This window comes from Aotus nancymaae, unplaced genomic scaffold (assembly GCF_030222135.1).
Source record: "Aotus nancymaae isolate 86718 unplaced genomic scaffold, 86718_ANA_hifiasm-v0.15.2.pri h1tg000011l, whole genome shotgun sequence".
NCBI classification, from domain to species: domain Eukaryota; kingdom Metazoa; phylum Chordata; class Mammalia; order Primates; family Aotidae; genus Aotus; species Aotus nancymaae.
The window spans coordinates 75,309,364-75,337,040 of NW_026988422.1; the positions used below are offsets into that span (position 1 = coordinate 75,309,364).

General features: G+C 37.9%; 1 protein-coding gene across 3 annotated transcripts in view; it reads right to left on the bottom strand.

Annotated features, from left to right (window-relative positions):
- Positions 1 to 1,536: 1,536 nt before the first annotated feature.
- Positions 1,537 to 27,677, bottom strand: part of TRIP11 (thyroid hormone receptor interactor 11) — a 75,932-nt gene continuing 49,791 nt past the window's right edge. Inside the window, exons 17-21 of one of the 3 annotated variants that reach the window (XM_012453130.3) lie at positions 12,226 to 12,307; positions 10,679 to 10,793; positions 9,833 to 9,949; positions 8,244 to 8,388; positions 1,537 to 5,449 (exon numbers count right to left, since the gene is read on the bottom strand). In XM_012453130.3, coding sequence (XP_012308553.3) covers positions 5,229 to 5,449; positions 8,244 to 8,388; positions 9,833 to 9,949; positions 10,679 to 10,793; positions 12,226 to 12,307 — 680 coding nt within the window. In that variant the 3' untranslated portion in view covers positions 1,537 to 5,228. Of the gene's footprint in view, positions 5,450 to 8,243; positions 8,389 to 9,832; positions 9,950 to 10,678; positions 10,794 to 12,225; positions 12,308 to 16,733; positions 16,796 to 16,831; positions 22,085 to 27,677 lie in introns of those variants that run through there. The other 2 variants (XM_021675712.2, XM_021675711.2) reach the window with 2 other exon arrangements.

Sequence of the window (27,677 nt, forward strand, 5' to 3'; positions counted from 1 at the left end):
CCCATCGCTCTGCGAGGCCCAACTCAGGGCTCCTAGCGCCTCGCATGAGCTCCCCGAGCGTTTCTCGTACTTCTTTAGTAATCTGGACAGGCGTCTGTCTCTCCCACCTGTGAATTTCTCAAGCCGCAAGCCTTACTCCCCTTGTTTTTACCAGATAAGCTCCCCTCCAACAGCAGAGAAAAATTCCCACAACTTCCCCCACCCAAATTCACCCGCCATCTACATCTCCCCTCTCTTCCATAGTACCAGCCCCAAGAAAGGGGTCCTTCCTACCTAAGGCCAATCCCTCCAAAACTGTGCTCCGATCTCATTTCCCTTTCTCAGGAACTCTACTCTACACTCTCTTCAGCCTCTCCATCTAATCCTGTCCTTACCATACTCATTTACCATAAGCGCAAGGCTCTCAGCTTCAAACAAGTCTCCTTCCACCCCCACTATCCTCTCCTACTCATGCCCTCTTCCCCATCTGCAATCTGGTTTCTCAGCAGAGTTGCCTACAAACAGTCTCCACTTGCTCCCCACCCCTCACCAACACAGCTCTGGTCAAAGCCAACAACCACCTTTTGCTCCCCAAGTCCGGCAGTCTTCTTAAAACTCCTCTTGCCAGCCCTCGCAGCAGCTGGCACCTCATGCGTTGACCTCACCTTACCTTTCGGAAGGAACTCTTGGCTTCAGTAACTCCCTGACATTCTTATCTACCGTTTGGCAGTGATGAACTTTTAACATCTGTCTAGAATTTTGGACTTTAGAAAGCACTTCCACAAGTGGCACATTTATTTGTTTAATAAACATTATAAATGAATGTGTCATTTGATCCTAACATCCCCATGAGGTTTACTAGGTAGGTGTTGACTTATTTCAGAAATGAAAAAAATAAGACCTGTAGTCAAGGTAATTTTGTGACAGGTCACACAGAAAGGGTCAAAATCAGTACTCTATCCTGCTGTCAACTTTAAAAGCCATGACCCTTTCCGTCCTGCCATCATATGAACTGCTAGAAGTACTCAAGTTCCACATCTAAGAAAAAATGAAGACACATACCGATTATCTTGCAAGAGGACCAGAGGCCAATGATGTAAAATACCCTCTGAAGGAAAAAGAAAAAAAAGGCTGGTTAAAACCTCTCAGATCCTTTTTTTCTCTTTTTTGAGACAGAGTCTCACTCTGTCACCCAGGCTGGAGTGCAGCGGCACAATCTTGGCTCACTGCAACCTCCACCACCCAGGTTCAAATGATTCTCCTACCTCAGCCTCCTGAGTAGCTGAGATTACAGGGACATGCCCCCATGCCTGGCTAATTTTTGTATTTTTGTAGAGATGGGGTTTTGCTTGATTCGTATGAAAAAAAGGATCCTTCTCTCATACATAATCTCAAGCATCTTTTAAATTGTTCATACTTAAAAATTTCCAAGGCTGAAATAGTATCCTAATAGCAGACATCCGGTGAATAAAGACATTAGCTTCAGTAGTTCATCAACTACTGTTACAAACAACATGTGTAAGTCATTTCTCCCCTTCTAAAGAAAAAGTCAGCAGCTGTTTGCTAAAAAAATTTTTTTATTGTGAATGAAGACATTGCCAACTTACATATATCATTTTTATTTGGAGTTTTTTTTTTTTTTGCCTTGCAGAGCTCCTGAGAAATTCAAAAATGCATTAACTTTAGCTCTATAAATAACATAACCTAATTTTAAGGTTGCGTTGGAAATTTCCCACATTTAGATATTTCCCTAAAAATCAAAAGACAATTTATCAGTTTTACATAGAGATACCTTAATAAGTATTTAACTTTTTAATAAGTTAAAAAGTAAAGACTGGCAAATAATCACAAATGTCAGAATATTAAAGTAGCATTTTTTCCATAGGAATATATAAAATAAATATCATCTATACCTACTAGATATTTACAAAATTTAAAGATAAGTTTTTGTTGATGGAAGATGTTTTAAATACTTCGATATGTGGAAAACTTCATTATCTTTAAAAATCACGTTCAAATGCTTTTAAGTTTGATGCATAATAGTGTTTTCTAAAAAGTTCCCATCACTCTCCTGTCCCTGAAGACAAAGTTTTTCCCCCCACCTACTGATTGGGTAAGTATTTTGATAGTTTCTGTACTCTGTTCAATTAACTGTTAAGAGGTTAAAAGAAACCAAAGGCTTTATTTGGGGGGATACTGGATGTTTAACCGGATAGTGGGAAAGAAGCCATTCCTTTATTCCTAGGTTTTTGTTGTTTAGCTCTGTTTCATTTCTTAAAAATCAAGAATGACAGGAATGAAAATTCAAACAATTTAATCCAGTATTATGCTAAAATTAAATTCAATAGTTGGATGAATTTTCTACTACAGTATAGAGGTTGAAAACCATTTGGAATGTGGTGAAAAACTATGGCAGCGAAGGCAGAATTCAACCACAAATTCTACTGAGGGGATAGAGAAATAAACAGAAAAATTACTGTAGTTAAAATATTGCAGTTAAACGCACAGTTAGCAATGTCCTATTGCCAACATTAGAATTATATGCTTCATCACTGTCTGGTTATTAAGACGATTTGGTGAGCAGGTGGTTCATCTCTGACACAACTAAGTCTCAGAAAAGTCAATGACTTATATCTGGTTTAGATCAATGAACACTTAGTATGCATACCAGTCAGCTATAGTTTCAATGACGCAATGAAAACATTAGGTACTATAGCCTTTTTTTTTTTTTTTTAAAGATGGGGTCTCACTGTGTCGCTCAGGCTGGAGCGTACTGGTGCAATCTTGGCTCACTGCAACCTCCACCTCCTGGGGTCAAGAAATTCTCCTGCCTCAGCCTCCTGAGTAGCTGGGATTAAAGGCGACTGCCACCCACCCCGGCTAATTTTTATATTTTTAGTAGAGATGGGGTTTCACCATGTTGGCCAGGCTGGTCTGAAACTCCTGACCTCAGGTGATCCACCCGCCTTGGCCTCCTAAACTTCTGGGATTACAGGCGTGAGTCACTGTGCCCGGCTGGTACTATAGCTTTAGGACAAGGTCACATACTTATTTAAATAGTAGCCATTTAATATCATGCTCTGTGATGTTTAGCTATGCAATCCACCCACAACAGCTTTTAAACTTATATTAAACTATGGGATGAGAGGGGGACAGGCTGTTTTGGTCAGAGAAGGAAATACTCAATAATGTCAGAAAAGGCATTTCAAATATGATGACATACTACTTAAATACCAACCATGCATCTCTTTTTCAAATTAAAAGAGAAAACTTTTTACATATTCTATTTCTTAAAAATAAAGTACCATGTGTCTTTTTTTAACTTAGAAACTAGTATTTCATTTGCTCCACACTGAACTGAAACTTCAATGGCAGGCAGCAAATACTGTAGGATAGTCAGTGAAAGTGTCTTTGTCAAAAGCATATGAAAACCAAGGAGTAACAACTCATAGAGAAATAATAATGGGCAAAAACCAAGAGGAGGCAGTTGGACAGTTCTAATATTGAACTTGTATGACAGCTGCCTTTAAAGTATACTAAATAAAGCATGGCAATATAAACCAGTTATCTGAGGAGATGGGAGACATTCTGAAGCAGCATTCTCAGTTATTTCATTTTTCAGAAAAACAAGTTTCACCTATCAACATATAAATAAGACTTCCAGTCTTCCAAATACATTAGAAATACAGTTAATCACAGCAAAACTTGCAAACTACCCGATTTAGTTCTGGCCTCAGCCAGGCCTATTTACATATTTGAATTTGTTTTATTTTATCTTTCCTTGTTATACAAATGTTTCTATTTTAAAAGCATATAGAAATTTATAAAATTTGCAAGAAATGTCTTTTTAAATGTACAACTTCAACAACTAATAAAAATATGAACATCCAGATATAGTTAAGTTTCAAGTTGGGATTTTTTTATGATGGGTTTATAAAAAAATTAAAGAAATACTCTCTTAAGTTTCGAACATCTGGGTACTGGTGCTATCAAAGTGATTTCACTGCCTCTGTGAACACCGTGATGAGAACAGCTGACTCTCAGACTGCTGTAGCCCATATGTCAACACCGCAGACAGAGGCAGGAAGTGACACGCATCTTCAGTGATATTGCTAATTATACTTATGTAGATGCAGCTGTATAGTTTAACACTTATATGAAAGTTGTATGAATTTGTGTAAAGAAACATTTAGCTTTAAGATGATATCTTTAAATAGATATCTTAGCTGTTAAGACTAAGTGATACATCTGCACTATATACTCAACAATAAAAAAGAACAAACTAGTGATACATCCAAAAACTTGGATGGATCTCTTATGCTGAGTGAAAAAAAATCAGTCTCAAGAGGTTACATATTGATTCCATTTATAGAACATTTTTAAAATAACAAAGTTGCTGAGATGGAGAACAGTTAGTGGTTGTCAGGGATTAAGGAGAGGGCCAGGGAGAGAGGTGGCTATGATTATGAGAGGGTGACACGGGGGATACTTGTGATGGAGGTGCTGTATCTTGACTGGAGATAGTCATATGAATCTACACAGAGGGTCAGGTGGAGTGGCTCATGCCTGTAATCCCAGCACTTTGGGAGGCTGAGGTGGGAGGATCACTTGAGCTCAGGAGTTCAAGACCAGCCTGGCAGCATAGTGAGACCCCATCTCTATTTAAAACAAAACAAAAAAAGCATCTCCACACATGATGACATTGCACAGGACCAAATACATACTTCATCTCAGGGCACCTATGACCTTCCAGGTACAATCTTGTTGGTCTGTCTCCACAAAGTCCTCTAAAGATGATCAATATATGCTTCAGATCAACTTTCCACACTAAGCAGAAAAGCCACTACTAGTACTTTTTTATTCTTCATTAAAAAAAAAAACAACACTCTCTTGATAAACCACAATCTCTAGCTTAAATGAGCTTGGAAATCACAGAAGGAAATAAAAAGCTGACATATAGCTACTAGCATGTTTGTCTGTCTTTTTGTAAATTAAGATAAAAGATAAATCAAATGTTCCTAGCTTAAATAAGGTCATATGAGAAGGAATAAAGCAGATTACATAGCAAACATTTGCTCCTGACACCTACAGTGTCTAAAAGCATTAGGAATATTTTTATTAAATTCAGAGAAAGCACAACTGCAAACAAATACATGACTTTTTCCCAAAGGCCACTTTGTGATAAAGTACGTACGTATAGTGTTCATGGTTCCTTTAAAGTGCTAGATTGTCTCTGGTTTGAGAATTATCTATTGCTTTAAAAGGTCTTTCAGCACAACCCCAGCGCTGTTGTCAGGTAACACTGGCAAAGGTGTAAATGTGGGCAAGACATCTGAGATGGGTTTCAGAAGAAGATGCCCGGGTCCACCAGGTCCATGTCCAGCTGGGTTAATAAGAGGCACAGCTGCCGAGCGAGGAGCCAAAAACGAATTTACATCTGTTCTTCTACCAGATCTGGATTCTGCTGTATCTAAAGAATAAAAGGTGGATTTAGTCACCTATCCTTCACAAAGAAGTCAAAATGAAGTAAGTCTCTGAATATAAGTAATAGCATAAAAAAAGTTATCTGTGTGGCTGGGCGTAGTGGTTCACATCTGTTATCCCCTGTAATCCCAGCACTTTGTGAGGCCAAGGCAGGCAGATCACGAGGTTAGGAGTTTAAGACCAGCCTGGCCAACACGGTGAAACCCCGTCTCCACTAAAAATTCAAAAAATTAACCGAGCGTGGTGGCGCACACATGTAATCGCAGGTACTCAGGAGGCTGAGGCAGGAGAATCGCTTGAACCTAGGAGGCAGATGTTATGGTAAGTGGAGATCACACCGTTGCACTCCAGCCTGGGCAACAGAGCAAGACTCCGTCTCAAAAAAAAAAAAAGAAAAGGAAGTTATCTGTGTAATATTGTTAAATAATTGATTAACACAGATATATAAAAACAATTTCCCACTACTATCAACTTAAAAATTCTACCTTGATGGTAATAACATTGGTATTCAGCACATCTTTTTGGACTGTTCTTTATTCAAAATGAAAGCACAAATAGGCCTCAATTTCTAAACACAAATACTAATTTGTATGGCTAAAATCCGACTAATGTTCACTCTTGGTAATTCAAAACATTTTCTGATAAAACAATGCTATACATGTGCTTTAAGTTCCCAGATTTGGCCCCTAAGCAAATGTAATTCATAGGCTGCTGGGTTCTAGATCCCATAAGCAGGGTCTATGAAACACTGGAGGTGAAAGAGGATGAGGAATAAGAGGAATTAATAGGGAAAGAAAAGAAGAGAGAAGAGTATTTGTATGCTTATCTAATACTTTATTAAACACACTAAAACTCTTGCTTTATACTTCAATACCAGATATATAACTGAAGAACTTCATTTACCATAATAACAGCTTTTTAAATGGTGTCATCTATGTTGCAAGGCAAACTCTTTACTTACCCACCTGAATAATGAAGGACTTGAGGAGTTATGTTTTCCCCAAATAATTGTAATCGTTAAGAAGAACAAACCCATATTACAATCATAACAGGTGAATTAATATTAATTTACCAAAAGAAAAAACATACACATACCTTACCTGATCATCTTTTAAGCAGTCAAAGGTTTGAAAACAATCTTGATTATTCTTCTATGAAGTTGGGCTAATACAATTCCTTTATATTGGAATAGTCAAATTCCTAATGTGTTAGTGAACAGATTCTGCTTTAGTGCCCAAGACCACTGACAACTTCATTGGTAAGGGACAAGCAATCCTTTGAAGGTGCCCACTTCAGCAGTGAGAAACTCAAATAAAAGAGACCTCTGGAAGCAAAGAAAGCACTAAGACAAATTCATCAAATCTGCTTATCACCGGGCACTCTTAGAGGTCTCAAGCTGTACTTTCCTGTGAATGACAACTTTCCAAACTCTGGGCAAGCTCCTGGTGTTACCTAGTGTTACACATTTCCAAATTCAGGATTAAAGACTAAGCTTGCTTAATTCATGCAAAGCCTATATCAACCCAGACCATCACCAGCTTTTGTCTCCCATCAATACAAATCAAGCTGGGCACTGAACTTGATAAAAGGAAGGGGAAAGGTAGGAAGCAGGAAGAAAAAAAAAAAAAAGAGAAAAGAAGTGGAAGGGAGGAAGAGGAAGAGAGAAGGAGAAGGGAAGAAAAGGGAAAGGAAGGGTGGGAAAAGAAGGGGAAGAGAAGAAGGGAAGAGAGGGAGGGAAAGAGCCTGCCATAATGAATTTGGGAATCTGTTTCAAGATGCTACAACCTAGTGTAACAAGAAAAAATGTTTTTAGTATAGTCTACACCTCTTAGATAAAACTATGACTTTTCACTACATTTAGCAGGCAAAACTATTATCTAAATAACCGATAAGTTTTACTACTTTCCCTTCCTATATAAGTCCAGAAAAATAGAAATATTTGTCTAAACAGTAGAAGTTTTAAAAATTTCAGAATATAAATTCTTTATTCAAATTTAAGCATCTGATGTGATATGAGTATATAACATATAACATATTACAGTCCAATTAGTAAACATGTTAGTCTATATTAAAATATGAAGGTTTCAGAAAAGAGCTCTTCCAATAATTTGTTTACAGTCCAACAGCTTATAATTCAATTTCAATGTGGTAAATTTTCCTGCATGCTGGTATATGTGACATGAACATAAATAAAACCCTTACAATCTAGTGGGACAGAAAAATATGTATACACGTTAGCAACCACCAACCATCCACTTCTAGGCAGATCTTTCAACATAAAAGAGTGCTTTCTACATTCTTAGAGTCCAGTCAGCTTATTAAACTGCACTTACATATATTAACATACCAATGTTCGGTCACTGACTGCAGCACTTAAATTTTCAAAGGAGAAAAACGCTTTTCAAACTATAAACTATACCTCCAACTCGGATTAGCAAGAAGCACCATTAGTGAGGAAGGAAAGCAGGTGGCCAAGAAAGATTTAACCAGTTCTCCACCACTTCCAGAGGAAGAATTCAAAGCTGGTTAGGCAGACAGAGAAGAATTCTTCTGATATACAAAGGGAAGATATTTTTTACCATTTAAATTAATCTAAACCAATTAAATATCCAATTGCTACAAGAATATATGACGCAAAAGCCTGATGCCTGATTGGAATTCTGGAAATCTTCATTGCACATTTTCAAAAACGCTAAAAATTTAGTATCACTGTGAAACATAATCATATATTAAACGTCCAATTTTTAAAATATAGAAAAAAAATAAATCTCTAGTTTTACCTTTAAAACTTTCTGGTGTATTTGCATCTAGTTTTCTCCTTCCTGGTGAATCCAGAGGTTTCATATCATGAACAGAAAGCTTTGGTGGTGGAATGGATGGATGAGATTCTGTTTCCAGAAATTTAACAAAAAGTTCTGAAAAAGACTAAGAAAAAATATTTTGGTTTTATTAGGCTAGATAATTAAGTTATATTCACTACAACTAAGAAAATGTACCAGCTTTTCTAATTAAATATTAAAAACTAATCATGCCATTTGAATCATTTTTTTTTTTACAAATCAGTTTTATGAACAATTGAAAACACCAGCACTTTAGATAGATGATCATTATTACAAAAATCTAACAATTAAATCAATAGTCATTGATGATAACACTCACTTTTAACATCTCATGGTCAGAATTAATTAGCCAACTGATGATACTTATTTTTCTTGCCATCAATGAATAGCATTTAATGAATCTGATCATTTTAATAACTATTAACATAAACATAAAAAATTATATGAGGGACTGGGCATGGTGACTCATGCCTGTAATTCCAGCACTTTGGGAGTGCTGGAGGCAGGAGGATCACCTGAGGTTGGGGGTTCGAGACCAGCCTGACCAACATGGAGAAATCCCATCTCTACTAAAAATACAAAAAAATTAGCCAGGTGTGGTGGCACATGGCTGTAGTCCCAGTTACTTGGGGGCTGAGGCAAGAGAACCTCTTTAACCCAGGAGGCAGAGGTTGCAATGAGCAGAGGTTGCACCATTGCACTCCAGCCTGGGCGGCAATATCTAAACTCTGTCTCAAAAAAAAAAAAAAATTATACGAAAGGAAAACACACATTAGACGTGATTTTCTAAAGTCAGGTCTAACCAATGAATATAGCAAAAGATCACCCATAACATTATCAGATAAAAATAATGTAGTGTAGACCTTTCCTTTAAATTAAATTTTATGCCAGCCAAGTAAAACAGGGTTTCCTCTTTAACCAGCTCTGGGTAAGTCATCTATCCTCAGTGTCCTCTTCATTAAAAAACTCCACATTCTAACTCATAATACTACTCAATTCAATTAATATTCATCTAGAGCCTACAACATACCAGGCACTGTGTTTTCATGTTCATTAACTGACTCCTCCATTGAGAATCTAAGTTTTATGAGGGCAGGTACTTTGTCTATCCAGTTTGCAGCTGCATCCTCAGTGCTTGGAAGAGTCTAGCTCACAGCAGGTACTCAGTAAGTATTCACTGGCTCAACAATTTGGAACATACATACACGAAAAAAATAAATCCTCTATCTTGCTACTATAATTTAGTAGCAAGACTGCCTATGGCAGCATGATCAAGTACAAAGGAAAAATTAATATTTTGAAAAATAAAAGCACCATATAGAGTTAAAATAAAGCCTATATGCAATAAAATTATGAAAACTGGCTTGTTATCCTTAAGCTTAATCACCTCTCTGGAACTCAGTTTCTGCAACTTCAAAATAAAAGGGTTGTATGAAGTAATTTTTAAAAGAAATATGATTCTTTGCAAATGAATGCAATATACAGTCATTTCACTGTTCACTTTAAGCAAGAATAAAATTGGTTCTTACACTATTAAACACAGATTGCTGATTTGGTCTCAAAGGTGTGGTGGGAACACTTTTTGATCCTCCTCCAAACCACCCAGTCATCCACCTGGTAACACCGCCCTGATTGTCATGAAACAACTGAAAGATCATTTTAAAACAGACACATATTATCAGTACAAGAAAAAAAAAAGGACCACTTTCACATGATTTCTGATAGTTGTGCATGCTTTTCAAGTTCAAATCCTAGTAAATGCTTCCTACTGACAGAGGCTACAGATACAACAAAATGCCACCCCAAACACAATCTCAAATGAAAGTTTGGGGATATTTCAACATTTCAGAATCCTGACATGAGAAGTACTTTCTAAGTTATAAAACATTTAGGCTGGGTGCAGTGGCTCACGCCTGTAATCTCAGCACTTTGGGAGGACAAGACGGGCAGATCATGAGGTCAGGAGTTCGAGACCAGCCTGGCCAACGTGGAAAAACCCCGTCTCTACAAAAAATACAAAAAATTAGCCAGGTGTGGTGGCGCATGCCTGTAATTCCAGCTACTGGGAGGCTGAGGCAGGAGAATCACTTGAACCCAGGAGGCAGAGGGTGCCGTGAGCCAAGATCACGCCATTACACTCCAGTCTGGGCAACTCCGTCTCAAAAAAAACAAAAACAAAAACAAAAAAACAACATTTAAACTAAAATCATACATATGGAACAAATCTACCTCCTCAATGTTGTAAGAAGTAATTCCATTTCCACATTGAGAAAATTACATTCAGTAAAAGCTACATATAGTAAAAGGAAGTACTTATCTACAAAGCCACTATCTGGGTTATGAATGTGTTCAGATGGCTTTCATTGTCCAGTCACCTGCTCCATCTCCTCCCTCCTGACACCCAGGATGCTCCCCATCAACCGTAACACTTCATGACGCTGATTTTTTGGTGTGTGGAAATGACCGATGAAGAGGTTTCTCATTAGGACTCTGAAAAGAAAGGCAGAAACAGCTCAAGCAAACTCAACATTAAGTGCACCCAAACACTAAACATAGAAATATTTAATTAAACAATTACATATTTCCTTATAAAAAAAGTCTAAACAAAATATTTTAAAGTGTCTTAAAAAATCTTGACAAGTCTAATTAATATTTCAAACAAAACAAAATAAAAAAAATTTCAAACATCCCAAAATGTATACCTTTTAAAACATCACTTACTAGCCTCCCACTTTCTTCAACCCAGTAACTGACTGAGGTGGTACCGCCTTAGTAATCCCAAGTGCCTGACTGGGCTCATGTTTACCTGAGCAGAAGCTTATATGGTGATGACTATTGTGTTTAATGTTATGCTTTGGGCTGGGCGCCGTGGTTCACGCCTGTAATCCCAGCACTTTGGGAGGCCAAGGCAGGTGGATCACGAGGTCAAGAGATCGAGACCATCCTGGTCAACATGGTGAAACCCCATCTCTACTAAAAAAATACAAAAAATTAGCTGGGCAGGGTGGCGCGTGCCTGTAATCCCAGCTACTCGGGAGGCTGAGGCAGGAGAATTGCCTGAACCCAGGAGGCAGAGGTTGCGGTGAGCCGAGATCGCGCCATTGCACTCCAGCCTGGGTAACAAGAGCGAAACTCTGTCTCAAAAAAAAAAAAAAAAAAGTCATGCTTTTATTTCCCCATCCAAATTTATTAAAAATTTACTAATAATATATACATTTAAAAAATATTAAATGAGCTATTATTGCATGTATACCTAGGTTTCAGAGATAATACATTTGAGCAAGATTATGTTCACTTAAGGACAGTAAAAGAAGCAAAAAAGAATAGCAAAATTAAATTTTTTATTTTCTAAGTACTTTTTACTGAGGTGGTATTTTTTAACTCTTCTTTTTTTTTTTGAGATGGAGTTTTGCTCTTGTTGCTCAGGCTGGAGTGCAATGGTGCGATCTCAGTTCACCACAACCTCTGCCTCCTGGGTTCCAGCAATTCTCCTGCCTCAGCCTCCAGAGTAGCTGGGACTTACAGGCATGCGCCACCATGCCTGGCTAATTTTGTATTTTTAGTAGAGACAAGGTTTCTCCACGTTGGTCAGGTTGGTCTCCAACTCCCAACCTCAGGTGATTCACCTGCCTCAGCCTCCCAAAGTGTTGGGATTACAGGCGTGAGACACCATGCCTGCCCAAGCTCTTCCACATTGTTTTAAGAAAAAGAATGAGTTGAAAAAAATCTACACTAAAAAATAAAAGAAGGTTAAGTGATTCTGTTGACTCCTCATTAAAGCTGCATCTTTCTTCGCTATAGAGTAAGAAAAAGAAAAGGCTTTTGAAAAAATTAATCACATACAAACATTTACATGTAGAAGTTTTTTTTTTTTTACCACAATTTCCACAAAACACACAAACATTAAAAGGAAAAAGCTTACTTGTTCACTTTTCCTTCTGAGCTGTTTGCTAAGTTCATCAATTTCTTTTGTACATCATCCAGCATTTCTTGTCGGAGCTCATCTGTTTTAAAATATGTGAATAAAGATAGCCATTAACTGATTAAATAGTCTGGATGACTATATAATGACATTTATGAGATCTTTATTATAAACTGAATATATGCACTTATTCTAATTGTATTCCCAATTACTTCATTAAATTGGGAATTCAATTACTTCCATCTCTTCTTTGGTCCAGAGAACCAGGCTCTGATACAGAAATCCTCTAGAAGCCAGAGTGCATTAATTCACATGGTTTACTCCGAAGAAAGTAATCAACTCTGTAATAGAACACTGAGAAACTAAGAAAAGTTCTTATCCTCTTTAAAAACTTAATAGCAAAGAAGAGATTTTCATCACTGCCTCCTTGCATGAAACATTTCCAGAGCCACTCTAATGGGAGGAAGTGGAAAGGACAATTTAATATTTTCCTTTTTCTATTTTCCTGGCCAGACTCTGTTTTTGGTGAGCTAAGAAGTGTATCTAACACAACTAAGACCACGGCTCAGGATGTAGCTGATAGGGCAAACTATTCTGGGGGTAAGGAAATTGCAAAATATAATTTAGGCAATCAGCTCTAATATACAAATCAAGATACTATAGCTTATGACTGATTTAGAAGGATGCCTGGACTATTTTATTTTTGAATTATTCTTTAAAAAGGAAGCAAAATCCGTAAAATCTTGGTGAAATAGTTGGAATTTAAGCAGTATTAAAGGCAAAGTCTAGAACTACAACAAAAGATACCCTGTTTATAAATTCAGCCATGCCACAGGGCAAGGATTTCTGGACTAAGGAACTCTGAGTCAAACATGAAGTTTATACCTGTTACACCAGAAATGAATAGTTTGAGCTGAAAGAGATGCTCACTAATTTTAAGCTAGATTATAAGTTTTTGTTCTGAAAGAAATGAAGAGGAGAGCTCTATCTCAAAACATTCACATCCAAATGCTAGACTCTGCCACAAACTTTTTCTTTGGATTATGCTGCATTTTCCTAGTAATAGCTGGATACAACTTCCTTTATCAGATATATGACTTACATTTTTTTTTCCCATTCTGTGAGTTGTCATCTCACTTTCCTGGTGATATCTTCTGAAACAAAAGTTTTCCATTTTTATGAAGTCCAATGTACTTTTTTTGTTGCTTGTGCTTTTGGTATCATATCTAAGAAACTACACCTAACCCAACACCTATGTTTTAAGCATTTTATGGTTTTAACTCTAAAATTTAGGTCTACTATCCATTTTAAGTTAATTTTTGTGCATGGTGTGAGGTAGGGGTCCAATTTCATTCTTTTGCACATGGATATCCAATTGTTCCAGCATTATATGGTGAAGAAACTATTCTTTTGGCACCCTTGTTGGAAATCAATTGACCATAAATGTATGGTATATTTCTAGACTCTAAATTCCCACTGTAAGAATTCTCCAAATGTTTTGTCTTTTTTTCCTGCCTGGAAAGCTCTTTTCCATCAGTACTGCCTATTAACTCCTATTCACCTTTCATGTGTGTTTCCAACTCATTTTCTTAAAGAATTTTCCTCTGAGCCTTAGAGATTAGGCCAGGTCTGTTTGCTTTATGTTTTCATTCTGCTCTGTACAATACCCAAAATTCTGATTTATGGTACTAAATTCATATATAAAATATCTTGTTTAATTGTTTATGATGGCTTGTGGTTCTCCTAAATTGCAAAAATCTAACTTGCAAAATGTCATTCATGTAATAGGCCAATTTTACCAAAATAGAGATGGTTGCCATAACCATATTATAAAAGCAAGGTTTCTATTTGGAAAATCTACTACACTTTTCCTTTCCTGTCTTTCCAGTAAGGAATTTAAACTTGGACGAGAGAGGGAGAGAGGGAGAGAGAGAAGGGGAGAGACAGAGAGAGAAAGAAAAGGTGGGGGTGGACAGGACTATTATTAAAGTCTGAGTCAGTAAAAGACATTTTAGACTCCTAATGTGCACATGTATACTACTAGCACATGGTGTTATTTGGGCCTTTTCTACCACAACATTCTCAATGTAAATAGAACTCAGCAAATAAGTTAATATCTTGTCCCTGTTTTGACTTAACCATTCCCCTCACAAACGAAAGTAGGAGACAGAGTAAAGATGAGCACGATCTTCTCCTTCCTCCTCCATTCCTCCCCAAGGCTACAAAATAGATAGAGGATAGCTGGGCGTAATGGCCTATGCCTGTAATCCCAGCACTTTGGAAGGCTGAGGTGGGTGGGTCATCTGAGGTTGGGAGTTCAAGACCAGCCTAACCAACATGGAGAAATCCCGTCTCTACTAAAAATACACACTTAGCCAGGCATGGTGGTGCATGCCTGTAATCACAGCTACATGGGAGCCTGAGGCAAAATAATCGCTTGAACCCGGGAGGTGGAGGTTGTGTCGAGCCGAGATCATGCCATTGCACTCCAGCCTGGGCAACAAGAGTGAAACTCCATCTTGAAAGAAAGAAAAGAAAGAAGAGAAAGAAAAGAAAAAGAAAGCACAGAAATAGAGATCAAACTTAGCTACGCTGCCCCCAACCCCCACCTTTCCTTTCTCTGAGATTTCCCTTCTCCTACCTACTTTCCTCTAAAATTAATAATTTGTACATTGATTACATGTCTATATAATAATTTGGTTATACTGGACTATATAAAAATATATGTATGTATGTACATGTATTTGAGACAGGGTCTTGCTCTGCTGCCCAGGCTGTGGCATGATCACAGCTCACTGTAGCCTCAAACTCCTAGGCTCAAGCCATCCTCCTGCCTCAGCCTCAGGAAACAGCTGAGATTACTAGTGTGCACCACCACAACCAGCTAATTTTTAATTTTTTGTAAAGATGGGGTCTCACAATGTTGCCTGGGCTGTTCTCAAACTCCTGAGTTCAAATAATTCTGCCATAGTCTTCCAAAATGTTGGGATTACAAGTGTGAGCCACTGTGCCTGTCCCTATATAAAACATATTATGAAACTTAATTTCATCTATAGCTTTTTACTGTCTTAACATGGCCACTAAAAAATTTAAAATTACACGTGGCTATACTTCCACTGGACAGTACTGCTTTAGAACATAACCAGGATATAACATTACACTATATTGTCTCTTATTTAATAAAAGAGGCTGGGCGAGGTTGCTCATGCTTGTAATCTCGGCACTTTGGGAGGCTGAGGTAGGTGTATTGCTTGAGCTCAGGAGTTTGAGACCAGCCTGGGCAACACAGCGAAACCCTGTCTCTACAAGAAATACAAAAATTAGCCAGGTGTAGTGGCATGAACCTGTAACTCCAGCTACTTAGGAGGCTGAGGCAGGAGGACTGCTTGAGCCTAGGAGGCAGAGATTACAGTGAGCTGAGGTCGAGCCACTGTACTCCAGCCTGAGCAACAGTGCAAGATCCAGTCTCCAAAAAAAAAAAAGAGAGAGAGAAAGAAAAAGTGAAATGACAGACATCTTCAAAGTAAAATTCACAAAGCAGAGCTGAGCTGGCTAAACATTTTAGTAAAATAAAGTAGAAAATTTTAACTTTGCTCTATGAAAAACTGATCAAGAAATCAAACTGTGTAAAAGTCCAAATCAAAAATACTTTCTTGATGAAAACTCATTAAGATTGGCATAATTTTTATTAAAGTCTCTATATTCAGAAAGGTAGAGTCAAAACATCCTTAAGGTGAAAATGACAAGGTTAAAATTTACTAAACTATCAGAGCCTGCAGTTTGTCCCTGAGCTAATGTGATGTGGAATGCAAAGGGCTGTTGCAAATTCAAGCAATAGTTAAAATATATTCTGATGTTTGAGTCTAGGGGGAAAAACTCAGAATTTAAGGGGCAAGGCTAGAAGGATGGTATTAACTATGAGGGGTTTGGAAAGGAAAAGAAAGTCAAACATCTACTACAAAGGTCCCCACCGATGCCTCTTCTTCTCCAGGCACCCTTATTTTCCTCCCATCAGAGATTCTGAATATTTCTCTACAAAAACTAAACTCGAATTCAAACCACAATTTGAAATCAGAACTGTATTTATATGGGCAGGCAAAATATGGTTATTCAGAAATGAGTTTTAAGCCAGATAAAATATTTCTGTGAAATAATCTCACATGCCAAAATAATTTTTTGGAAGTAAAGAAAAAAAAATAGGTGGAGGGGGGCACATTAAAAGCTCAGCAATAAAGCAACTGAGATTTAGTCTAGTGTGGAGAAAGAGTTACTCTATATCTATGACACAGTAAAACTTGCCATAGCAGAGTCTCTTCTCTTGAACACCAGATGGTGCCATGGTCTTCAACATTTGGTTTGAAATAAAAATTGATTACAGCAAACTGGCACATCATAATTTTACATTTCGTTTGTAATTAATGACAGTACACTATAATACTCCCTTCAGACAACATCTTAAAATGAATCATACTACATCTTAAAGTGAATCATACTGCTTACAAAGTCATTTGGATATTTCATGACTAAGCTCCTGCAGGCAAGATCCAAGTCAGATTAGCTGAACAGTCACCTGACAGAGGAAAAAAAAAACAAAAACACAGACCTTGAGAGTCAGAAGTGGATATGAATCATGGTCCTATCACCAGGGCCAGACTTTGTTGCCTATTTTGTAAAATGAACAGGCTTATCTCAAAGGATTTGAGAGAATCAACCGAATGATCAAATGTGACTTTTCTGAACAGTTAAGTGCCATATAAAGCATTAGTACTTATCTAATTTCTTATAACTAAAAAGTTCATATTTCAATCTAGCCTGAATCAGTATCACATATATTACTCTGTTTAATGTTAATATTTTGTGAGGTTCCCCCCTCCATTTTGCATGTTTGCCATCTTTGAGGCCAAGGAGTCGAGAAGGAAGAAAAAACTGTTAGATGATTTCACAAATATATATATATGTGTGTGTCAAATTGCATCTGGTATCTTATTTGCATCTAGATGCCTTAAAAATTTAAATCTGATATAATATTAAACCTAATAAGGAAATTTAACCTCTTCATTTAATTAAATATAATCAAAGCTAGAAATTAGATCTTTTTTATTACAGAATTTCAAGTTATACAAGATCACTTTTAGCATCAAATTACATATATATGTATACATACTTTTTAAAACATTTTTTATTTTCATTTTTTTGAGACAGAGTCTCACTCTGTCACCCAGGCTGGAGTATGGTGATGCCCCAGCTCAATGAAACCTCTGCCTCCCAGGTTCAAGCAATTCTCCTGCCTCAGCCTGCTGAGTAGCTGGGATTGCAGGCACCTGCCTCCAGGCCTGGCTGATTTTTGTATTTTTAGTAGAGACAGGGTTTCACCATGTTAGCCAGGCTGGTCTTGAACTCCTGACCTCAAGTGATCCACCCACCTCGGCCTCCCGAAATGCTGGGATTATAGGTGTGAGCCACCATACCAGCCCAAATAATATATGTTTTTAAAAGATATCATATATATTTGCAATTTGAGATTAAGCTTTATAAGCATCTGCTTTTTTTTTTTTAAGACAGAGTCTCACTCTGTCACCCAGGCTGGAGTGCAGTGGCACAATCTCTGCTTGCTGCAACCTCTGCCTCCCAGATTCAAGTGATTCTCATGCCTCAGCCTGCTGAGCAGCTGGGATTATAGGCATGTGCCACCACATCTGGCTAATTTTGTTGTATTTTTAGTAGAGACAGGGTTTCACCATGTTGGGCAAGCTGGTCTCAAACTTCTGACCTCAACTATCTATCTGTCTTGGCCTCCCAGAGTGCTGGGATAACAGGAATGAGCCACCGCACCTGGCCCTGCTTTGTCTTTTAGCTCAATTATTTTCAACTATATCTGACACAGAATTTGAAAGTCTAGAGTATACGGTAAATGTTTTATTGTCCCATTATTATAATTGTTCATTGTTGAGTGAAAAGTATCTTTTAAAATTCTAGGCCAGGCCTAATTGCACATGCCTGGGAAGCCAAGGCAGAAAGATCATCTGAGGCCAGAAGTTCAAGACCAGTCTGAGCAACATAGACAGACTCTGTCTCTACAAAATAATAATAGTAAGACCTTGTCTCTCAAAAATAAAAATAAACTTCTACTTCCTAGCAATGGACTCACAGGAAAAGAATTTTATTATATAGTATAATAACCTCATTAATCTGAATTCCACTAGATCAGAATCTGTGATTGGTTGAGGTCTACTGGATTATTTGTAGACCAAATTTGGATTATTCATTGGAGTTACTATGTACACTTGATTTTATATAAATACATGTGTGTGTGTGTGTGTGTGTGTGTGTGTGTGTGCATACACTTTTTAACAAGACCAGCAAGGTAACTTTATTTTGTATATTTTAAAATTGAAAATATAAACAATAATTAAAAAATAAAAAGAAAATATAGCATAACAGAAAAGGTTAAGTTTCTCAATTAAATGTACTGGATACACATAAATTTTAAGGGAAGAAGCAAAAAGGAAAATGATGGTTATTCAAGTGCAGACTGACTACCTAGCCCAAAAAAAAAGACTTTTAAAAAATCATAAAACCTCTAGCTTTTCTAAGACTAATTTTCATATGGTTGGAGGATCGTCACCATGGAAGTGATTTTGTTATATGCGTATATGTTATACTTTACTGGTAATTTACATGATGGCTTTTAAGGCCCTGGGAGACATATGGTTTTTGGAAACAAGATTGGATAAAAATCACTGCTAAGACGCAATACACCTTATTTTTTTTGGTCCTCCAATAGTCAAGAAAAGGGATAATTCACTGTAACATTTTCTTACCACCCAAATGCCTCAACCTATACATTTTAAACTTTTTTAAACATTGGTTATATTGCCCAACTTCATTATTGAAAGAATATTAACAAGACATTATTTTGGCAAATTAAATCTTAAACGTGGCTTTTCAACAGGATTCCATGTTAAAATGTAGTTTTCAAAATCTTACAAGAGTAATGCTTAAAATAGTGTACATAGTTAACCTAATTAAAACAATTAGCTTCAAAATGACAAATTGATAAGCTAAGTAAAGCCTACACTATGGAACATTTGCTTGGAAACTTGATTTGTCAGTTATGCATAATAAAAATTCCAGTCATCAAGAAAATTACAAAATTTTTTATCATACCATGATTTCTTTCACCCACCAGCTTTTTTATCTTACAATAGATAAATACCAACATGTTCTTATTTTTACACTAAACTACACAGGATTGATGCATTTGGTTAGACTATCATTCACATTGTTAAATTCCATTTTCTCTTTACATAACTTGGTAAAATTTCACTTCTTCTAGATTCCAAAAGTACCTACAAAAGCCATGCAATTTTACCATTTTTAATATACTATGGAATATCACACAAAGTAAAGCATTTCAGTGTCATGTATAACCAAGTTACTGTCGATCCAAAAATTCTTGCACATCAATCAAAAGATATCTAAGAACTTAGGAACAATATTCTTCTTATTACTGTATAAAAATAACCACAATGAATAAGTATTTGTGTAATATTTACTCCACTGTCTCATTTCCAGAAACTGTGACAAGCTGTAAAGGTATTTCAGTGTTGGTAAGGATATCTTGATTGCTGGTGGCCAAAGTATTAACAGTTCCTATTCCTGAAACAGAACCTTGTTGAATATCTGCAAGGATAAGTGTTGTTCCTCCTGCAGTAACCAAAGTATTATCTCACACAGCTTCCACAGATGCCAGCACTGTACTGCTAGAGTGAATACCTTTTTTATTCTGTGTGTTTTAATACGTTTGGCAAGGTGGTCACTTCTCATAAAGCATTTTGAACATTCTGGACAAATTTCTTCTCACCTGTATGTGTCCTTCTGTGCCTCTGTAATTCATCACTTCGAGTAAATCTTTAAGCACAGTACATCCAGTTACAAATAAAAGGGTGTTCTCCAGAATGCCAACGCAGATGAGCTCTCAGATGTGAGGCCTTCCCATAGACTTTACCACATCCTGGTATATGACAAATGTGTTGCTTGTTTTTCCCAAGATTGGAAGCTCTCCCATCACCTTCTTTACAGTTGGGACAAGTGCAAGCTACCCTCTGAAGTCTTTTTCCTTCTTGATGTTGTTGGTCCCCTTCTTCATCTACCACTTGTATTCTTAAGTGTGTTAGGTCATTGGTATTCAAGGTAGAATTACCACTGAGCTGCCACTCTTCAGGATCAGGTTCTTCTTCTTCCTTGATCCTAATATCTGTGGGACTGTCAGCATTCTCTCCTGGATGTAGCTGTATACCAGTAGAATCTATAGAGTTCACTGAAGCTGTCTGTAGATTTGGCTACTGCCTGGTGTTTAGACTAACTGGAGTGGAAGTGAAGGTTCCACCTACCACAACTTGACCAAGTGTGAAGTTTGAACAGGCATCAAAGTTATTTGTTGGGCAGCAGTATGCTGTTTTTGCAGATTTTGCAAGTTCTGGACCCCCTTGTACTTGAAACGTTTGCCAAGTTATCTGTCCAGAAGGGGTCACTGTCAGTGCCTGAATTAAAAAGATTCCAGGATTCAGCTGCAACCAAAGATTCTGCAAAGCTTGTTGTGACATACTTTGACCACTGACTTGCACACCATGGATTGTCTGTGGTGTAATACCTTGCACAATTTGGGCTTGACTGGTTGGCTGCTGAGACTCCTGAAGTTGTAGATGTTGTACAACAGGCTGTACAACAGGCTGTGCTGTAGAAACCCGAACATTCTGTGCCTGTGTCTCTTCAGAAACAGGCGACTGGATATAATTTCCCTGAAGATCTGAAGAATGAACTGGCCCACTAGATGTGATCAAGCTATTTGTGTTTTGTTGTAATATACCTGTACTGTCTATCATAACACGTAACTGTGATGAAGAGGATATTAGCACAAATAAATCTGTATCAGTATCAGTTTCATTAATATCAGGAGAAACCCACCCAACAGTCCTTTCTGAATTTTCTGAACGATCCATAGCTTGTCCTGTGTTTATCAAATGTCCATCAGCATTAATGCCTGCAGTCATTGTATGAGAACTGCCCGAGAGTCCCAAAGGATCTTGATTGACACTATTGATTGGTACAAACGTAGTATTTCCTGGCAGACCAAGAGTCACATTAGCAACTACTTGCGTTTGACCAGGAAAAGATGAACCACCAATTGCAACTCCCTGAACCTGGACTTGACCAGTCTGAGGTATGAGATTCTGGATGTTAGCAGGAGGTGTTCCAGAGGCAAGTAAGGTTTGATTAGAGCCAGGAATGATCGGAAATTGACTGCTTTCTTGATTTACACCCCCATTATCTGAAGAGCCTGTGAAACCAGTTTGAACCTGCTGACCATCTCTTGACTGAATCTGTGGTATTACTTGATATTGAACATTGGACATGGTACCATTTGATGAATCTGATCCTGGTGCAACTGAAAATATTTGTTGATTCTGCAAATTCTGCCCACTTGAAGCAGTGGTACTTGGAATCTGTACTAGATTACCAGCTTCATCTTTTATAGTTGTAGGTGTGGCTGACAAAACCTCCCATCGGTTTGGTGCTCCTCCTAACCGTGCAGAAGCCAAATCACCTGTTGCTCTGGCGGCGGCCGACTCCTCCTCGTCGTCGCCAGGCGATGGCGGCCCTATCTTGCTGCAGGTAGCGGCCAGCAGAGCGAGGGGTGACGGTTGAGTGTCCTGGGTTGCTGCCGCCACCGCCACTGCCACCGCCGCCACGGCACCGTTTCCGTGCTGTTGCTGCTGCTGCAGATACTTGCCGTGGCCGTCACCGCCATCAACGTCCAAGGCAGCCATTTCCTCTTGTTTCATGGGCTTTTCAGGAGCTGCAGGCACAGAGCAGGATTGGGGGTGGGGGTGTGGGGGAGAAAGGCAGGTGGCAGAGAGGGAGGGGGCCCACAGGCCGAGGCGAAATTACTCCCAAAGCCCGGACCCAGGCTCCTTTCCCTCCCCCACCGGACCCCTCGACCCGCGGCCTTTTTTTTTTTTTTAAAGGAGTCTTGCTCTGTTGCCCAGGCTGAAGTGCAGTGGCATGATCTTGGCTCACTGCAACCTCCATCTCCCATGTTCAAGTAATTCTTCTGCCTCAGCCTCCCAAGTAGCTGGGATTAGAGACATGTGCCACCACACACCCAGCCAATTTTTGTATTTTTAGTAGAGACTGGGTTTCACCATGTTGGACAGGCTGGTTTTGAACTCCTGACCTCAGGTGATCCACCTGCCTTGGCCTCCCAAAGTGCTGGGATTACAGGTGTGAGCGACGGCACCTGGCCATATTTTATATAAGTATTTTTAATGTAACCGAATCAAATTTATTTCTCCTCTCCATTCTCCTACCTCAACTCTTTATTATGAATTCAGATAATCTGTACTGTATTTTCTCCATACTGAAACAGAACTAATCTTTTTAGAAAGAGTAAATATTATGAGTGATTATATATTTAATTTTTACTCCTGTGGCATGTGAGACAGAATATCTATTTAATTTTAAAAGTGTTACCCACTTTCTTACTTACAGGTGGGAGCCAAACACTGCGTACATATGGACATAAAGATGGAAACAGCAGACACTGGAGACTACCCGAGAGGGAGGAGAGGGAAGGGAACAAGAACTGAAAAACAACCTAATGGGTACTATGCACACTACCGGGGTAACAAGATCATCTGCACCCCAAACTTCAATGTCAAGCAGTATATCCATGTAATAAACCTGTACATGTACCCTGAATACACAAGTTGAAATCAATTTTTTTTTCCAACGGGATATTTCACCAAAGAAGAAAAAAGAAAAAAAAAAAAGCAGATTTCCAGTATCTCTGGAAAGATCTGAAGACATGGCAACACTGGGCCCACATTCCTGCATGGCAGCAGCTGTGTGGAGCAGAGAATCTACTGCCTCCATAAGAAACACTCTTCAATTGATCAATCATTCAAGTAAGTTCAAGTAAACCCTTCACTAGCTTTTTCTACCCTTCCATGCTACTAACAGCAAGTAGAAAGGATAGCTCTTTCCTTTCTAAAACACGTGTTACATGTATTTGATGTGTGTCATCTTCCCTTCCTGCCTGACTGTAAACCTTCTGAAGGCAAGACCCTTGTCTCCTGTCTTTGGATCTTTAGTGCTTACAGCAGTGCTTAGCACACAGCAAATAAACAATGAATATTTGAGAAATAAGTCAACGACTGATTCATTTTCTCTGGGAAAAGAGAGTATCTGCAAAGAACACTGGACAAAAAGAACAAATACTTTATGTTCTGAATTATGTTCTCACCTATGCATAAAGGAATAAGGGCAAGTACATAAAACACATTAACTGAAAACATTTTTATTGCTACATCATGTACTTTCCCTTTAAACTTAGAGGAATTTTTTTAAAAATTATAATTTCTAAAAAGAGGCTCAGTTTAGATATTAATATTAGGGAGACTTACATTTAAAAATATGATCACTAAGTTGAAAAAGGTTTAATTATTTATCTAATTAACATACACTTTTTTCTTAACTCATATTTTGGCATTGTGTAGTATACCCAGATGTTTATATCATCACAATTTTTTAACCGTTTATGGCAATTCAGAATACTGCATCTGGTACTTCTTATATGTTTCCTCTAAAATCACCAGTTCTGCCAAAAACATCTATAAAGAAATCCCTCAAAAGGTTTGGGTAACAAAGCGTCTGGGAATGTATTTGGCTTCTGTTCAACGGGACATTATATGTTTTCTTGTATAAATCATGTCCTGGAAAAATGGAATGTCCGTATTTAAAATAAAAACTTTACCATCCAGCACCGTAAAGGTAGTTCCATGAAAAACATTTTAAGCTTCATTTATATCTGTAGTTTTAAAACATGATTTTATGCTTCATATTACAGTAAGTTTAACTGGGACTATTTTATACATTCTTCTAGATTTTCTTTTGAAAAATAGTCTAAGGAAATTTTCCATTCTCAACTCAAAGGAGACTTTTAAAAGCAGTCATTAAATCTTCTTTAAAATAAAAAATTGGCCAGGCATGGTGGCTCACACCTGTAATCCCAGCACTCTGGGAGGCCAGGGTGGGTGGATCACCTGGGGTCAGGAGTTTGATACCAGCCTGGCCAACACGGTGAAACCCCATCTCTACTAAAAATAAAAAAAGAAATTAGCTGGGCATAGTGGTGGACGCCTGTAATTCCAGCTACTCGGGAGCCTAAGGCAGGAAAATCTCTTGAACCAGGAGGTGGGAGTTGTAGTGAGCCGAGATCACACCACTGCACTCCAGCCTGGGCAACAAAAGCAAAACTCTGTCTCAAAAAAAAAAAAAAAAAATCAGTTATGTCACCCTTTCAGATACAGGTATAAACTAGCAGACACAACAAAAGATCTTTGTATCGCTTATGAAAACTCACTTTTCTTCCCACACTGTAAAATTCACCACCCTTCTGAATCACAGTTATCAAAATAATAACTGTCTTGTGCTATTTCAATTTATCCAATCATTTTCTTTTTTTTTTTTTTTTGAGATTGAGTCTCACTCTCTTGCCCACGCTGGAGTACAGTGGCATGATCTCAACTCAGTGCAACCTCCACCTCCCGGGATCAGGTGATTCTTGTGGCTCAGCCTCCTGAGTAGCTGGGATTACAGGCATGAGCTACCATACTTGGCTAATTTTTGCAATTTTAGTAGAGACAGGATTTCACCATGTTGGCCAGGCTGGTCTCGAACTCCTGACCTCAGGTGATCCACTCGCCTCAGCCTACCAAAGTGCTGGGATTACAGGCATGAGCCACCACGCTCAACCAAATCATTTTCATTTAAGCAGGAATTTATGTCAAGGATGATGGTAGAGAACAAGATGGAAAGGAAAAATGTCAAATCTTACCATAAATATCACAACACAACACATATTAATGGTTCAGTCACAGGTGTATATTTTCTCATCAGTAATAATTCCATAGAAATTCTGAACTCTGATCAACTCCGAATAGTTAATGGAAAACACTGTCATATGTGCTTCATAGGCCACTATACTGAGTTTGGATATGGGATGGCATGTGAAGTCAGTCTTTGGAACTGTATTGAAGAACGCTTTCAGGTAAAATGCTGAAAGAGGCCGGGCGCGGTGGCTCAAGCCTGTAATCCCAGCACTTTGGGAGGCTGAGGCGGGTGGATCACGAGGTCAAGAGATCGAGACCATCCTGGTCAACATGGTGAAACCCCGTCTCTACTAAAGATACAAAAAATTAGCTGGGCATGGTGGCGCGTGCCTGTAATCCCAGCTACTCAGGAGGCTGAGGCAGGAGAATTGCCTGAACCCAGGAGGCGGAGGTTGCGGTGAGCCGAGATCGCGCCATTGCGCTCCAGCCTGGGTATCAAGAGCGAAACTCCGTCTCAAAAAAAAAAAAAAAAAAAAAAAAAAAAAAAAAAAAAAAAAAAAAAAAAAAAAAAATGCTGAAAGAATAATTTCTAAAAGGAAGGATAGCAATAATTCTTTTACCAGCCAACATTATCTATTAAACTCTAGTACTCTTAGGATCTTAGGATTTATTTTCATTGTTTCTTTCCCAGGAAGAGAGATAGAGGGGGAGGGAGACAGGGAGAAAGATTTAAACAGTTCCCTACTACTGGTTTAAGTCTTTACTCAAGTTCCTTTTCTCCATGGAATGCTGCCTGACCCTTCATGGGATTCTGGAGGAACTAAATATGCACTGTCTTATGATCACTGTTGTGCACCACTGTCTTAAATTACTAACCTATGGAGTATCTACAGTGTGTGTCATTTCCTTAGCTAAACTCCTTGGAAAGGGATACTATCTAGCATCTCATACAGCACCTAACAGGAAGCCAAGCAGTTGGTTCTCATTAAATACTTAGTGTCTGATAAGCATGTGCCTTCATACTTTTCACACGAGGCCTGAAAATACTCTTAATTCATAACCACAGATGCACATACATACTCTAAGAAATGACTGAAAGTATCAACAATCTACTGTTTCAATATTGGCGTTGTTTGCAACAGCTTTCTTTTTCGTATGTTTGACTAGACTGAATCATCTCATCTCTGGTAGCAATGACATAATCAACCATTTTGAATAAAATACTTTTAAAAGTGAGTTTCCTAATATTGTTTAAATGTTGAAACTGTATATCAACTAATCATTAGTCTACAGATGCTTAGAAGTAAAACAATACTTTGCCTTTACAATTCAAGTCTCCATGTACTTTCTTACAACAAAAGCCAATCTGTCTTTTTCAAAATTGTTTCTCCTGGCAAATATTTTTGCTGTCTGGCCAAGTTTTGTGTTAAAAATAAAGTACAGTATTACAACATCAATCAACATTTAAAGTACTTAATGATCTAGGAGAGAAAATATACAGCGATTCTTTTGAAACAAGTAAACCAATCAAAGTTTTGTTTATATTATCGAATCAAGAGTGCAGCTTTGAGAAAACAAAATTGCATTTGTATTTAGAGATATAAAAGTGATATTAAAGCACTTAAGTAATATGAGAAAACAGATTAAGAAGAGCTGAAAATGGCAAGAATGACTTAGAGACATAACAGAATCAACTGTCTCTTTACACCCCGTCCTGTCTGTGCAACACTGGCCTCTTGCCTGCTGTTTCAAATACCAGTTGTACAAGCATAATCAGAACTTTCTCTGTAGCTAATACTGATTCCACAAAATGAGTCCGAAGTTCCTATACATTCACAATGATTAATATTTTTTACAAAATAGAAACCTAGGCCACGTAAGCCTTATCATCTATAATCAAGAACATCTGAAAATATTCTACTGGTGGGAGCTTAAATGAAAGCCTCAACAAGTACTAAATACAGGTTGAATATCCCTTATCCAAAATGCCTGGAACCAGAAGTGTTTCAGATTTTGGATTTCTCAGACTTTGGAATGTCTATATTATATTACTACCAGCTGAGCATCCCTAATCCAAAAATCCAAAATCCAAAATGCTCCAATAACCATTTCCTTTGAGCATCATGTCAGCATTCAAAAAGTTTTAAGACTTTGGAGCATTTCAGACTTTGGATTAGGGATGCTCAACCTGTACTTTAAGAACTCTGATAATATTTATTCACTACAATAAATCATAGAATTTTACATTTATCATCAAGTATTGGGAATGACTCAGATAGGTGTGTAAAAGAGGATGTTGCCTTAGATATTACAGTAGTATAACATATAGCATTGAGTTGCCACAACCCAATGAGTTGGTTCACAATACTGCTGTTTCACCTCCATTAGTTTAGCCCAACCCTAAGATACCAATTCCCAGTGTGTCTCCTCTCAGTTGCCCATATGACTTCCAGATAATGCTGTAGTTGCACTGGCCTTCAATCTACCTAGACTGTTTTCTAAATAAATACTGCCTCTTGGTAAAGGCAGCCATTTCAACATTTAGGACACAATACAGAA